Source organism: Lissotriton vulgaris, chromosome 9 (genome assembly GCF_964263255.1).
Source record: "Lissotriton vulgaris chromosome 9, aLisVul1.2, whole genome shotgun sequence".
In the NCBI taxonomy this organism is placed as follows: domain Eukaryota; kingdom Metazoa; phylum Chordata; class Amphibia; order Caudata; family Salamandridae; genus Lissotriton; species Lissotriton vulgaris.
Genome location: NC_141697.1, coordinates 780,867,098 through 780,883,400, shown reverse-complemented (window position 1 = coordinate 780,883,400; position 16,303 = coordinate 780,867,098). Strand labels below are relative to the sequence as shown.

The 16,303-nt window shown below is 47.5% G+C and overlaps 1 protein-coding gene across 1 annotated transcript in view; it reads right to left on the bottom strand.

Moving 5' to 3' along the window:
- The window catches only part of LOC147692246 (uncharacterized), a 793,905-nt gene that overhangs the window by 455,597 nt on the left and 322,005 nt on the right, over window positions 1-16,303 (bottom strand). Inside the window, exon 8 of the mRNA XM_086938501.1 lies at window positions 10,698-10,862. Within this exon, the coding sequence (XP_086794627.1) occupies window positions 10,698-10,862 (165 nt within the window). The remainder of the gene's footprint in view (window positions 1-10,697; window positions 10,863-16,303) is intronic.

Here is a 16,303-nt window from a genome sequence, read left to right as displayed (position 1 = left end):
GATAAGATCCGAGAGGTTATGGGGGTGGAAGTGGCGCTGGAGACTCGAAGATGCGTCCTGAATGTTTGGGAACCCACGGACCTGAACACATCTGGGAAGTTGTGGGTGACCCTGGCGTGCATGATTGCTAAACGTAACAATGCTCAGTTGTGGGGAGCCAGTCAGGCGCCTCAGATTGGAAAGTGGATGGAGGATTTGGACTGGTGCATGTTTAGGGAAAGGTCTGTATATGTTGCCATGGGGGAAGGTCTGGAGTGCTTGGAATGGATTCAGAGGGGATATCTGTTCACCTCCAGAGATTAGGGAAGTGGCAGTAGCGTCGGAGCCCCAGTGAACCTTAAATGCTATCTTGTAAAATTATTTTGAAATATGGAAATGTATATTCGATCAATGTAAAGTAATGTACGTCACCCGATGTCTCTTTTTTTTCCTCCTTTTTTGCATATGTCAATAAAAAGATTTATATATATAAAAAAAAAAAAACGGTCAATTGCCACTGCTCAATCTCCTCAGAAAGAAGGCAGACAGTGGACAGGTTCAGGTGAAGAACCTTCCCCTGCTGCTGCGTCAGAAGATTTGTCCAAAAGGTCAGCCTGATTGTAGGACCAATGGACATGCTCAGAAGCTTGGGATACCAGACTCTCCAATTCCAGAACCGCGAGGAAGCCTGAACTCCACTCGAGACGAGAAGTGTCTCAGAGCGAGAACTGCCTTGAAAACTTCAGGATGCAAAACTGCTGACATGGCGCGTTCTCAGTGGAGGCAAACAGATCTGTTCTTCCCCACTGCTGAAAGAGATTTTACGCCACCTCCGGGAGGAGACACCATTCGTGATCCACTAGGTATCTTAGGCTGAGTTTGTCTGCTCCGGCGTTCAGAGAACCCACCAGGTGATGAACCACCAGGAATATGCCACGCTGTTCCAGCCATGTCCAGCGCCACAGGGCCTCTTGACAGACTCAATCCACAACCTCACCCCGGTATTTGTTGCAGTACCCCATGGAGGTGGTGTTGTCTGCGAATACTTGTACCAGCCTTATCCTGATGGAGAGCAGAAAGGCTTTCAATGCCAGTCGGATTGCACCGAGCTCCAGCAGCTTGGTGTGGAATCCGGATGCTGCCAGAGACCAGAGTCCTATCATCTCCAACTCTCCCAGATGGCTGCCCCATCACAGGAGTGACGCATCTGTCACTACTGTGAGATCTGGTAGAGGAAGTCAGAGGAGGTCTGCCTCTGACCAAATTGGGGTTAGTTAGCCACTACTGAAGATCATTCACTGTTACCTCAGAGACATGGACCAGATCGAAGAGATTCACCCATATGCTGCACCCACTGGAACTTCAGGTCCCAGTGCAGAGCCCGCTTATGCCATCTGGCATGTGCCACCAGGTGGATGCAGGAGCCCATGAGGTCCAGCAGCCTCAGAGTCAGTCTTACCGAAACCCAGAACAGAGGCTGAAATATCGTATCATAACCTGAATATCCTGGGCTTGCCGCTCAGGAGGATAAGTGCGAAATTGTACTGTGTTGACAACAGCTCAGATGAAAGGGAGCATCTGAGAGGGAGTCAGGTGTGACTTCGGCACATTTAAAGTGAACCTCAGCGAGAGCAGAGGTTCACCATAGTCTTGAGGTGGGAGACAATAGCCTTCAGCAGCCAGTCGTCGAGGTAGGGAAAGACTGGCATCTCTGCCCTCCGCAGATGAGCTGCAAGCTCAGCCATCACCTTGGTGACCACTCGAGGGGCGCTGGTAAGGCCAAAAGGGAGCACAGTGAACTTTAAGTGCTTGTGGCCTATCGTAAACCGCAGATAGCGCCAGTGGGCAGGCAGGAGGGTAATATGACAAGCATTTACAATGCAATAGGTCTTGCAGCATTAAAGTTTGAGTTATTGGCATTGTGTATGACAATGCGTTGCATAACATTTTTAGCAAACTTTGAATTGGTGAGCAGTGAGAGTGTGTGCAAGAGTATGCTGTTGCTCACAGCTGTTATTGTTCACAGAGCTCTGATGATGCACCTCACGCACGGGGCTGACAGTTATTATTCACACAGCTCTGATGATGCACCTCACGCACTGGGCTGACGCAGTTATTATTCACACAGCTCTGATGATGCACCTCAGGCACGGGCTCTCAGCTGTTATTATTCACACAGCTCTGATGATGCACCTCAGGCACGGGCTCACAGCTGTTCTATATTTGCTTTTGTAATTTGCACACTTGTAATTTTCTCCTCATGTATCTTTACTGTTCCTATTGTGAAGCGCTCTGACGCCTTCGGGTAAAGTCCGCGCTATATAAACACTTGCATAAAGTAGGCCTGTGGCGCCAAGCCGTAAGGTATCCACGAGCTCACTTATTCTGATTTGGGACCCGGATTCTTGATGTGCCCCAAGGAGTCCAAATGCCTGCAATTTCATACCAGCTATTATGGGGGCCAGTCCAGTTGTCAAGCTCAGGGCTGGTGGTGCTGCGTGGCGTGTTCACAGTGATCTCAGGGCCCGGGATGACCCCAGCTCACTCAATTCAAAGCCTGGTCTGCCCGGCCCGCTTTTCCACCGCTACACAGATACCCCTCTCCTTAGCTTCAGCGCCGGTGCAGCCGCTACCATGCTACGTACCAGGCTTGGCCCCCTCTACGCCTGTGATCGTACCAGTCTCCTCCATAGCACTGGCGAGGGGCCTATGTCTATGTTACCAGTATGTTACTGCCCGCCCCTCAGTCTAGTTTCTGGTGCACTCCCAGCATTGCGCGACGCGCGTGTCAGCGCAGGACAGGTCCCAGTTTCGACACCCTCGGTGTCAACCCTTTCTGCAATAGAAACATTCAGAAAGTGACACCCCAGGCTACTAAAAGGCTATGCGCTGCCATGCTAATGGCATATTATGCCTACTGGATGCCCAATTAACAATAACCTAATGGAAATACCAGCACATTTCCAGGAAGAAAAGGTACATACTCAAACAGACGTGTCGGCTAAAAATAGTGCTTTCAAGCCAGCGCTTCAAGGACTGTTTATTTTGCAGGAACCAGATGTGAACGTGGCTTTTGTTTGCATTCTCCATTTGGTATATTTGATTTAATATGCACAAGAAACACAGTTCATAAGCACAGCTCTACAGGATGTCTGTTAGCCTGCACAATTCAAGGCAATTTCTACATGTCTCTGATCAGTTGTACTATGTTGAAGAATTAAGTAAAACGTGTGAGAAACCTTCCAGTTGTGCATTGTTTGCCAAGTCAAGACACATCGCCGGGGCTTGAATCTTTCAAATCATGTCAATCAAATTATTTGTATGCAACTCTGTGCTCACAGCCTGTATTATGTGGCACTTGCAAACTAAAAGTGCATAGTGGTGCAGTCTACATCTCCTTCAATGGTGTGACCTCAAGAGGTCCATGATATATAGAAACCCCATCAAAAGAAGAAAAATGATTTATCCCAGGTTACCAAAAGTAAAGGTTACCCAAATAAAAAGTTATTTGAAAGCATTGCACTATTAAACCTTTAGCATTGTAGTCAGAGATACTGAAATTATGCAGCATTGGAGGGCCAAATTATGCAGCAGTATTGTGTAAATTATGCGGAAAGAAAAAGCAAATTGTGCAGCATAATGGGACGCATTAGCTGATAGTATTACTTCATTAGTTTGTCAGTTTTACACTTGTTGACACGGTCTGGGCATTTTGTGCACCTCATTAGTAGCAGTTTAACACCAAAATACAGAAAGAGCAACAGTCATCAGTCAATTTTTGCAAAGGGCCTCCCACTACGCAGCAACATGCGTTGCTGAGTATTTAGTAACTTTTGAACATTTGGGCTAGAAACAAAATGTGTTTTGCTAAAATCTTCCGATTATGCAGCAGATGATGGATTATGTGGCAAATGAGGCAAATCTACAATTTTGCACAAAACAAAATACTCGCCGCACAATCACCTACATCCAGTGGCCCTGATTATAGTGCAAAGGTCTAGCTTCATGCTATCACCATTGTGCAGCATGACATGGAGGGAAAACACTGCTTACTGCCTCCCAGTTCCATGTTATCAGCATTTTTCAAAAGAAAACAATTGCTAATACAAAACTCATTCAATATGATTTAATATCACACTAAGTGCCTTCTTATGCTTCACCTCTATTATGTTATTGCCCCTCCCCACACAATTAAAAAAAATATACTACCCTCCGAACATCTGTGCACACACAAAGTTTTACAATCATATTCCTATGGAAGAGACGTCACCAATATTAAATGAAATATTCGAAATAATTCCAAGACTGTGACTGGACAGCAGCAGGCCCTACGCTTGAAGGGTTTCAACTTACCCGTCGTTTGACGCCGACAGATGTTGCGGAGATTTCAAACAGTCCCTAACAACTCGCATCATTTTTGCGGCTCATTTCGCCCATACCTCACTAAGGTCCTGTACTAACTAGCTTGCACATAGAGAGAATGGTAAAACCCTGTCATGCAGCCAGCCCTTGGCCGCTAGAACAGAACTGGCGATTCCACAGAAGACAAACAGCTGCACGAGTCGCAGGCGTCACGGTCTCGCGCATTCCCAGGTGCAATTATCAACATGGAAAGCAAAAAAAAACAAAAAAACTCAAGTTCATCGAAGAAGGAAACCACTTCAAAAGATAGCGGTTTGAAAAAAATACTTAAGATTGCTAGAGAGGAAGGATTTCAAATCCGTCTTGGGTTTATCTGTTACTTGAAATGCCTCCTTTGCTGCAGAGGTAACATAAAATTAGTCGCATGAAATAATAAAAAGTCACAACCGCAGCCCGGCTTGAACAGGAAGCCAGGCAACCTGTGTTGAGATGGTCTACAAACATGGGAGCAAGAGTCATCCAAACAGTTTTCGTCTCATTGCCTTGCTAGACGTAGAAGCAAAATACTTCGCAGGACTCATCCTAGAGGAATTATCGTCATGGGCCTCTGAAAACGCCATCATCCCACTTAACCAAACGGGTTTCTGCAAAGGCCAATGTACCACAACTAACATCATGGCACTGTCCCTCCTGATGGGTGCAGCAAAAGCAAACAAGTCATCTTTATTCCTCACGTTCATCGACTATACTGCTGCCTTCGACCATGTGGACCGCAACAGACTTTGGCAGAAACTATACAATTGGGGTATTCCGAAACGTCTCCTAAACATCCTAATACTGCTCCACTCCAATACCTGGATTAAAATTAAACTTGGGGCAGGTACACATCTTTCGAAGCCGATAAGGACGACAAAAGGACAACAAAAGGACTAAAGCAGGGGTGCCTACTAGCGCCCATCTTATTCAACCTTTTTTTAGTGGATTTACCCGCAGAACTCGATAAATGCTGCAACCATGCACCCAAGTTAGGGAAAATGACCCTTTCAAATCTGTTATACGTGGACGATCTGGTGCTGATAAGCCGCTCGCCAATAGGCCTTCAGCACCTCTTGAACGCAGTCTATGCTTTTTCAGCAAAGAATGCCCTTCAAATAAATTTTAACAAGTCAAAGGTCATGACGGTGAATTATATGAGAAAAAGGAATCCTTGCTGGCACTTGAATGGAGAAAAGCTTGACCGGGTAGCCACATGCAAGTATCTGGGGGTTCTCCTGGACTCAAATAACACGTCTAGGGCACAACTTCACTCCATCCGAGGGAAGGCCACAATGACTTATTTTTCATTAAAATCATTAAAGGTCAAACTCCCCGATCTAACTTTCAAACCCTTCCTTAGAGTCCTGCGTGTGAAACTACAACCAACGCTGACATACAGGAGTGAATCTCTTCATGGGAAGGATGCCGCACTGCTGGACACAGTCACAGCCAACTCCTTTAGGGCTATTTTTAATCTTCCTAAATATGCCTCTCCTGCTCAGATTCGATTAGAATTTGGCATCCTTAAACAAACATTAGAAAGGCGGAGTGCGTATGTAGCCAGTTGGCGCAAGATTCGCAATGCAGAGGTCGACTCCCTAAATGCCAACGCATGAGAAGAGTTACTCCGGCATCGTAATTCGTTGCCTAGAGACTACTTATTTGAACCAATTGAAGTTCTAGGTTTGACTGAAATCTGGGAAACGTCTATAGATCTCCAGTCCTTCAAAAAATTAGACAAAAAATCAGCACGTATTATCTCAGCAATTGAAGACAAGAAGGACTTTGCAAACAGAGCGCATGGATGGACAACCCAGGGTAATTATGGCAAAATACAGCCACAAGCATACCTCAATACCGGGATGAAAATAAAAGTCAAAAAAGTTTCTAAAATTACGCCTTGGTGTAATCCAGATACTGCCACACCTTCCCCCCTCGGAGAGAATACACTCTTCGCAACAGTGTCGCCTGTGTAAGTCCGGTAAGGAGGACATTGTTCATGTGATTTGTATATACCCTAGATGAAGGGATTTGAGGTATAACCTTTTGCTACCATCTTTTAAATCACATGCTGTTCGGACCTGCAGGCAGGCAGTCAAACTATGCTTTACCACCAGTAACATCAAACTGAATTGCCAGGTTGTGAAGTTCTTTGACCTATAAGAAAAAGACTGAATAGCATTTGAAGAACTTTATTAGGCCCTGAGGACAACCTTGAACTGATCCCAGTAAATCTCGTACCTTTTTAAGTTTAATTATAAATTGTTTTTAATGTTCCTTTTGGTGTTTTATATTTTTGTAAAGATTTTTTTAATTAATCATGTACAAAATAAAGATTACTTACTTACTGTGTTGGGACGGGGGCGGGGCCGCAAAAAGACAGGAAGCAAACGGGAGCCTACCCCGCGCTCCTGTGCTGAAGCGCTCCTGTGCCCGTTAGCCGGAAGTTTGCGTGGCAGCTAGCGGGGCTCCCGTGCTCGTGGAGAGTCCCGCCTGCTGCTGAGAATGACCCGCTGCCTGCCGAGGGAGAGAAGGACACGCGAAAAGAAGCCGGTGAGTGGAGTCTGAGGGGGGAGGATGTGTGCGCGCGCGTGTGCGTGCGAGTTTGTCTGTGTGTGTGTCTGTGTGTGTGTGTGCCTGTGTGTGTGTGCCTGTGTGTGTGTGTGAGTGGGTGTGTGTGTGCCTGTGTGTGTGTGTGTGCCTGTGTGTGTGTGTGCCTGTGTGTGTGTGTGTGTGCCTGTGTGTGTGTGTGTGCCTGTGTGTGTGTGTGTGCCTGTGTGTGTGTGTGTGCCTGTGTGCCTGTGTGCCTGTGTGTGCGCGTGTGTGTGTGTGCGCGTGTGTGTGTGTGCGCGTGTGTGTGTGTGTGCGCGTGTGTGTGTGTGTGCGCGTGTGTGTGTGTGTGTGTGTGTGTGTGTGTGTGTGTGTGTGTGTGTGTGTGTGTGTGTGTGTGCGCGTGTGTACGCGTGTGTCTGTGTGTGCATGTGCCTGTGTGTGCATGTGCCTGTGTGTGTGCGCGTGTGTTTGTGTATGTATGCATGCGTGTGTAAAAAGAGCCCGATGATTGGTGGGGGGAGGGACAGTGAAAGTAACCAGCAGGCTTGCAGTGGAGACAGGAGATGGGTGTGCGCGCGTGTGTGTTTCAGTCTGCGCGCAGATCCCCTTCCAGAGCTCGCGCATGCCCTTCTCCTGTCTCCTGGGAAGCAGAGCCAGCCACAATAGGTCTCTGGCGAGACCGCGCTTTCGCGCGCTTAACGCCACGAGACCTAAAAACAAGCATCCTGCAAGTCCAACACCACCATCCAGTTTCCTGGGTCCAGAGCAGACGAGACCTGAGCCAACATGAGCGTTTTGAATTTCTCCTTTTTGTGTAAGAGATTGAGAGTTCGAAGATGGAGGATAGGATGAAGTCCCTTGCCCTTTTTATTTACAAGAAAGTAGGGCTAATAACAATCCTAGCCTACTCCTGGCACCAGAACCCTCTCTAGGGTTCCCTTGGGCAAGAGAACCGTGACCTCTTCACTGAGAACAGACAGACGATTTTCGTCAGCCAATCGGAAGAAGTAGCCCCTTTGGACAATATGCAAAACACACCTGTCCGATGTTATGGACTGTCAGTGGGGCAGCCTAGGAGGGTTTGGAGATGGTGAAGTGGGGGGTGGGCGTGACCAAACCGCTGGCCACCTGACCCACGAGGTCTGTGAGTAGAGCGCCCTCATCCATGCAGAGGCTAAGGAGCATACGCGGTGGCTGGGCGGGTATTGGCGAAGCTGGAAGCCCCTTCCGTAGACACAAAAGGAGCAAACAGGCAGATTGGGGTGGACGTGGGGCTGCAGAGAGGCCGAAAGGCCTGGCTGCAGCACAAGAATCCTTAAAGCACTCGAGCGCTGAATCTGTTTAGTCTCAGAAGAGGGGGGCATGGCCATAAGGAAAGCTTGAACATCCACCAAAAAGCCAGTTGTCCTCAGCCAGGCATTGAGCCTAAGGGCCACTGTTGTGGAAAGTGCTCTGTTAGTAAATTGGTTGCGTCAAGTCTGCTTCGAAGTGAACTTTCCAGCGTCTCTCACATCAGTGACAGGTTGGGAGAGTACAGCCCAGGCCTCCTCCAGGACCTGTGGCAGGCCTTGCACAGCTGTATCCCACAAAGTGTGGGAGTAACAGCCCAAAAGGCATGCAGTTCATGGACCGCAATGCCAGGCTGGTGGAGGAAAACATCTTCCCAAATGAATCCAGCCTCTTGGACTCCCTATCTGGGGGGGCGATAGGGAAAGTGCCTTGGGAGGTGCAATCTTGGACCACCAAGCTCTCAGGGGTAAGGTGTTGCGTCAGGCGATGGCGGGAAATCATCCCATTTCCAGGAGCCCCTGTTCTGGGTTTGGACCAGGTACGCAGAAAAATGTCATTGAATGGGAGTGGGGTTTCTGACATGGAGACTCCTGGTCGTAGCACCTCAGTCAAAAGATTAGTCTTGACAGGAGGGTAGCTGAAGGTCAAGGACCTCAGCTGCCCTACATACCGCCCCTGCGTAAGACTCTTCCTCCTCTGTAGCCACTGTAGGGGGAGAAAGCAGACCAGAATCTGGAGTAGGATCCAGGCTGCTTGACTCACCCGGTTCCACACACCAGTCTATACTCTATTCTTCCTTATAGTGCTGGTATTCTAAAGGGTTCAGCAACCATGCCCAGTCTTCCCCGAGGCCTAGCCCAGGAGAATAAGGCTCAGGCTCTATTTTAGGAGGCACGGCTCCTATCAGAGTCGGCGCTGTGTGACGCCCATCCAGCTCTGTGTCAGAGTCAGGATGACAATGGTGATGGCGGTGCCAGGAGCATCGAGGAAGGTCAAGATGGCACAACTGGCATCGGACAAGATATAGGAATTGATCCCTGGTGTCCCACCGGAACCACCTGCACGCAACCAGGTGGGGTCCCTACTGAGCCCAAGGGCCCGAAGGCGCATCAACCGGGTCAGACCGTCTATATGAGGCACATGGCATCACAGAGCTTTTTTAGTTGGGCGGTGGTCGCTACGGCCTTCAGAAATCCGGGGAGGCATGGAGCAAGACCAGGCACAGGTTCTGGGGAACGAGACAGAGAATGCTGAGGCTCCCTTGTCTCGTCAGGTGACGGACGAGAAGTCAAATGGCATTTCAACTTCTTACTCTTTTTCTTGTGCCTCCTACCAGAGTCTCCAGAGGATTTCAAATGGGAGAAAGAGGACTTCGGGCTAGGCAAACGCTCTAGTGACCTTCTCTTTGACCAGAACCTTGACTTCCGTGGAAACGCATGCCGGGCTGCCAGCAGCTTCAGGAACTGTTCACTCAACGCCTTCAGGGCCATGGCCTAGCAATCGGAGCAAGAGTTGGTATTCTGGTTGCGCTCTTGGCACCACAGATAGAAAAGGTGCGGGTCTGACACTGACATCAGTCAGTGACAGGTGTCGCAGGACAAAAACCCCACCCTGCGTGAAGACATCTTGACACACCAGGAGTTAAGACCTCAAAAGCAGTCGACAAAACGTCGAAAAACGCAGATCAAAAGACAAAATAGGGGTAGCCCTTTTCCGAGTCAGTGCTGACTGGTGCTGGAAGAAAGGATTGCACGTGAAAGCGCCTGGGTGGTGCTTATATAGATACTGTGATGTCACTTCCGGTGCGGACGACACCACATACAGGCACGCAGGGGTACTGCTTATGAAAAATCTCAGTCAGTGAAAGACAGCACCTGTGCTCAGAGACCCTTGCAAGAAAACAAAAAAAAGAAAAGTGGCTAGTGGGCATAGTACTCCATTTTGGCTGTTAAGAGGTATTTAGCTGCCTTATATAATCTATAGTATTGAATACTGGAGTCCTTTTCTTCCCATCTGTTTATTTTTTACTTCTCGCTCCCCATTTCATTCAACTGACTGAATAGAATATATGCTACAGTGACTGTTGTTACTTTTGCATTCCTATCTTCCATTGTTAAAGAAAAGACTAATACAAACATGTAATTGTGAATATTAGGATTATCTTTGATTTTAAAGTCAGACAGAGGTCTATGTTTAAATAATATGTTTAACCAACTTGCACTTGAGTAGAAATGTTTATAAGAAAATCCCATGATGGAAAACCATACTTTAACAATTGAAGACCATTGAGTGGTGACCCCATCAGAGTACAGTTGTGTGAGAAGCAACTGTAACATAATGTCATATCTCACAAAGCAGTATACTCAAATAGGAGAATAATGATAAACAATATCAGCTTTACAAAACCCATCATTTCAGAGTAGGCTTTGAAGGTTTAGGGGCACCACTCGAAATAGGTTTGCACCTGGGAAGCTCACCTTCAGCCAAAACTCTTCATAGAGGGCACAGGCAATAACACAGCGCTCAAACAGCACAATCGTGCGAGAATGTGAACCGTGGGAGATTTCAAAGTCAAGGTAGTCACGCCAGTTGATCAGTTGGGCCCTCTCTAATGGCTTTACATGAAAGTAAGGCCTCCTGATCTGAAAAGAAAAAGAAAAAAAGATGAAGTCATAGCACCTTTACAGATTTCATTGAGTCAATTTAAGGCACAGGTTAAACATGATCATCACAGGATGAATAAACTGAGGAAAGAAACAATATTAACACAAATATATTTGAAATTTTGAATGACGAAATGCTAGGTCAGAACAATATGCTTTGTAAATGGTTTTTTAACATAGTGTTATGAAACAGCTTGTCAAAAGGACAAGGCAACTTTAATTAGTTAATTACCTTATAGGTAGCTTGCTTTTTGGTGGATGCTCTGTTAAGTGACAGATCATCCTCTTATTAATTTCCCCATATACTGGCCTGGATCTACACTGGTGACACCTTCATCCTCCATGATGACAATGAGCTGTATAAAGGTGCCAACTGTGCACCCCTATACATTACCCCCTCATGTGTCCTCTCAGTCACAGTCCTTACTACGTGAGGCAGTTGCCTCCACCCAGCCAATCAAAACGCCAGAAATGCAAAGTTCGAAGGTTACATAAGCCCCTCCCACCCACCGCACCGCAATGCCTATTGGCCTTCGGGTTTTCTGTATGCCTTCCCTCCTGTTGTCCTCCCGGGGGTTCTGCGGAGGTGCGGGGGGGGGCGGGGTGCAGGAGTTGTTGGGTTGGCCACGCTGTCTTTGGTTTCCGCTCCTGCTGTTGCTGGTGGGAGTCAGATTTGGCCAGCCTCCCTTGACTCCAGCAGTGCTTCTGGGTCCGCAGCTGTCTTTGCCCTATCTTTGTCGCGTGCTTCTGATGGCCTGACTTTTGAGCGGATATCTTTAGCGTCTTTGGGCTGTTCTTCTGTTGTGGCCTGTGGCGTGTGTTGGTCGCGTTGACCTTCTGCTCTTTGGAGCTGTGATGCACTTTGGGGCTATTTATTTTCCTGGTGCTCTTCTCTTGGTCGGAATCCGTACTGGGGTTCCTGTTTCTGTACTGGATTCTCCAGCTTGGGTTTGTAGTTGGGCTTTTTCCCCTTCTACTTTGTCTGCTCATTGACAGCGGTTTGTGCTTGTCAGGGCTTTGGAGTTTCCTTTGTGTTTGTTGCCCTTTGTTGAGTCTGCTTCTTCAGAGCTTTATGCTTCATTGTCCGGGCTCTCCTGTGCTCGTCTTGGGGCTTTGCCTGCTCTTTTGCAGGGTCTGCGGTTGCCCTTTTCGTGCCCTTGTTAGTGGTGGACTTGTTTTTGTTGTCCGCTGCGGTGGCTTTTTTGCTGGCCTGCACTTCCGCTTGTCGGTTGGGTGCCTTGCTTGTTTTGTTTCCTTCTTTGCAGTTTCTGCAGGTTTGAGTTGTTTTGCGGCTTAATCCGGCTTTCCTGCCTGTTTCTTCGAGTTTCCTTTTGCGGCCGGAGGTGTTGCTTCCTGTTTTGCCTTCTGAGGGGGTTTCTCCTGTTCCCCTTCATTGGGTGTTCGCAGGGCTCTTCGGATTAGCCTTCAACGTTCGCTGCAGTCTCAGGTTTCTCCTGCTCTGTTGTCTCCTGTGGGTTCTGTGTCTGCTTCCTGTGCTGAGGCGGCGGGGTCTCTATCCAGGAGATTTTTGGGGCGACCATTTGGCGGTCCCGTCACACTTTTGTGCGGCATTCTCGGCTTGATGTTTTACTTGCCTCTTCTGACGATTTCTTTTGGCGTCTTGTCACTGCTGTTCGTTGATACTTTGTTGTTTAAAGTTTTGTACTTTTGCATGGATCCCTGGTGTCCTGCGTTTTTTCTTCTTGGTTCTCAGCTTGTGCGATCCTCAGGTAGTAAGGACTGGGACGTGGAGGACCCATGAGGGGGTAGTGTCTTATTACTTTACCGGTAACTTCATTACCCCGATTAGGGTCCTCCCCGTCCCAGTCCTCTTCCCTCCTTCCCTCCCGCTGTGTTTGTGTCCGAGTCTTGTTGATAACAGGAATTGCAGTGGGTGGGAGGGGCTCATGTAACCTTCGAACTTTGTATTTCTGGCGTTTTGATTGGCTGGGTGGAGGCAGGACTGTCTCACGTAGTAAATACTGGCACGGGGAGGACCCTAATCGGGGTAATGAAGATTACCGGTAAGTAATAAGACATTCCATGCCCAAGAAAGTGGAACGTAGCTAAGAGAATTGAGCTTTCACATGCAGTCTACAAAGGCTAACTTGGGACCACATTAATACTCAAACATTCATGCCTGAAAATGGGTTGGAGGGCAGGTGATAAGGAATCTGCAGTTACATAGAGTGACCACCAGAAAAAAAATATTAGCATGCAAGTTATTTTCTAATAGGTATTTCTAGCTGAAGATTCCACGTTGTGAATCAATACCAAAGCAATTCCCCCTCAAGAAAATGGATGTGAGGAGCGGACTTTAGACCACAATGACCACAAAAGGTAAAAAGACTCTTTCCAGACTTCTGAATTAATTCAGTAGTACAGGATGCAAGTATGGACAGAAAACCACATGGTTGCCTGGTAGATTTAAAAAGAAACGGAACACCGAAGCTAAAGCAGTAGTTGCAGCTTTTGTTATGGAGGAATGAGTCCGAAAGAACTCAAGATCTGTTTTCTTCTAAACATAGTTTGATGTAGAAATCTATTTATAGGCACAAGGTCTATTTCTGGACTGTGTTTCCTTTCTTCGCACTAGGAACCCAGTAGAGAGCTGAACATCCATGAATGGGGAAAATAGGGACCCACAATTAATCCAACCAGTGTAATCTCTCCTCTTTATATTGATTTAGTAAACAAAAATAATAATATAAGAAGTGGGAGGCGCAGCTCCACGTAGAAAGGTTACACCACTTTCAGGAAAAAGAATGCATCATCCTAAGCACCAGTTTGTCAGGCAAAAAGGTAGTGCATAGAGGATGAACTGACATACGAGTTACTTACCTTCGGTAATGATATCTCTGGTAGAAACTACTAGCCGCAGATTCCTTCACGTAGAATTATCCAGAGGAGTGAGACTGGATCTGGAACCTTTTTTGCCACAGCATTCCTGCGCACCAGGGGGGGGGCGGGCGACATCACGCGACTCCACCCAGGCGTCGTCCGTGTACGTGACATCAGCGAGGTCATATAAGACACTCCCCCGGCGCGCCTACGTCAGTTTTCTTCAGGAAAATTTTCCGCACCCCAACGCGGAACCACCAGATAAACAAGCATTTGCAATGCAATAGGTCTCGCTTTAATTAAGTTTGAGCTATTGGCATTGCTAAATATTGCAACACCAATTGCAACAAAAGTCTATAAATTGTAGGCCAAAAAAGGAATATGCTACTTACCAGTATGCATCTGTTCTTGGCATGTAGGGCTGCTGACATTCATATCTGTGCATAGATCGCCGCCTAGTGTTGGGTCCGGATGATTGCACATTGTTATCCTGGAAGAGTCTTCGAAGTATCACGAGATAGGTGGCTCCTCCCCCTCAGATTGTTTTTAGCCATTGTGGTAGGGATGGAGTATGATACAGTAAGTGATGTCCATGCTATAGAATAATTCTGAGTGCTACAGCTGCGACAGGCACAGGGGAGGAGGGAGGGCGATATGAATGTCAGCAGCCCTACATTCCAAGAACAGATGCATACTGGTAAGTAGCATATTCCGTTCGAGGCATGTGGGCTGCTGAATTCATATCTGTGCTTAGAATGTATAGCAGTCTCTCCCCTAGCGGTGGTTGCCTGTGCCAGCTGCAGCAGCTTGAAAAAAAGAGTCTCGTGTACAGCCTGTCCTACAGCTGCTTGCTGTTTGGAGTGTATATCTACGCAGTAGGGTTTGGTAAATGTATGTATGGTAGTCCAAGGTGCTGCTCTACATCTGTCTTCTAGAGGAATGTTTCCCAGGAAAGCCATGGATGCCCCTAACTTGCGTGTGGAATGCGCTCTTGGGGGAACTGTCAATGTGCATTTAGCTTTGTGATAACAAATTTGTATGCACTTAACAATCCATCTGGCTATACCTGATTTTGAAATGGGGCTGCCTTTGTGCTGTGGTGAAAAGGCAACAAACAGTTGTTTAGTTTTCCTGAAAGGTTTTGTTCTGTCTATATAGTACAGGAGAGCTCTTTTAACATCCAGGGTATGTAGAACTCTTTCTGTCACTGAATCTGGATTTGGGAAGAACACTGGCAGTTCGATAGTCTGATTGTTGTGAAACTGAGATACCACCTTTGGCATAATTTAGGGTTTGTACGTAGCACTACCCTATTTGCATGAATTTGTATGAATGGCTCCTGAATAGTTAGGGCTTGTAGCTCACTAACTCTCCTAAGTGATGTAATCGCCACTAAGAAAGCCACTTTCCACGTTAGGAATTGAATCTCACACGAGTGTAGAGGCTCAAAAGGTGGTCCCATCAGTCTGGTTAGAACTACGTTGAGGTTCCATACAGGTGAAGGTGGGTGTCTTGGAGGAATCACTCGTTTGAGTCCCTTCATAAAAGCTTTAATAGCAGGTACTCTGAGGAGGGAAAGGTGTTGCCTGTTCTGAAGATAAGCTGCCACAGGTCTATCTCTGGGTGACCCCACTGCTGGAAGTACGGTTGTAGCATTGAGGGATGTATCTCCCAATCGTGCATTTGGTGGCTGTGTCTGCTGAGCAGATCCGCCATCTGGTTGTCCCTGCCTGGGAGGTGTTCGGCCATGAGGAATATGTTCCTCTGAATGGCCCACTTCCACATGCTTTGCGCTAGATGTGACAACTGTAGAGAGTGTGTCCCTCCCTGCTTCTGTATGTAGTACATGGCAGTCATGTTGTCCGTCCGGATCAACACGACTTTGTTGCACAAATGTACCTTGAACGCCTTCATTGCCATGAAGATTGCCATCAGTTCCAACAGGTTGATGTGCGTCTTTTGCTGTGTCGTCCATAGTCCCTGTACTTTGTAATGGAGGACATGCGCTCCCCAGCCGAGAAGAGATGCGTCCGTCGTCAGCACTATTTGTGGTACAGGCCCTTGAAACGGTCGTCCCCTGCAAAGGTTTTGTGGGTTCCACCAATGCAGAGAGTTGTATGCGCGATCGGTCACCAACACTAGGTCTTTTAATTGTCCTTGAGCCTGGTTCCACTGCCGTGCTAGGCACTCCTGAAGCGGACGCATGTGTAGTCTCGCATGAGGGACTATGAAGATGCAGGAGGCCATCATGCCTATCAACTGCATAATCACCCGTGCTGGGAGCGAGTGTTGGGGTCTGAATTTTTGAATCAGTAATTGAATACTGTTGATTCTTGCTGAGTTTGGCTGTGCCTTTGCTACCAGAGTGTCTATCGTCGCTCCTAGGTACTGTTGTTGGTGAGCGGGTTGGAGATGAGACTTCGCGTAGTTTAATGAGAATCCGAGGCTGTGCAGGAGGTGAATAGTGCGAGACATGTGGCTGGCACATTGCTGGACTGACTTTGCTTGGATGAGCCAGTCATCCAGATAGGGGTAGACGTGGACATGGTTTCTCCTCAGGTGCGCCGCTACCGTCGCTA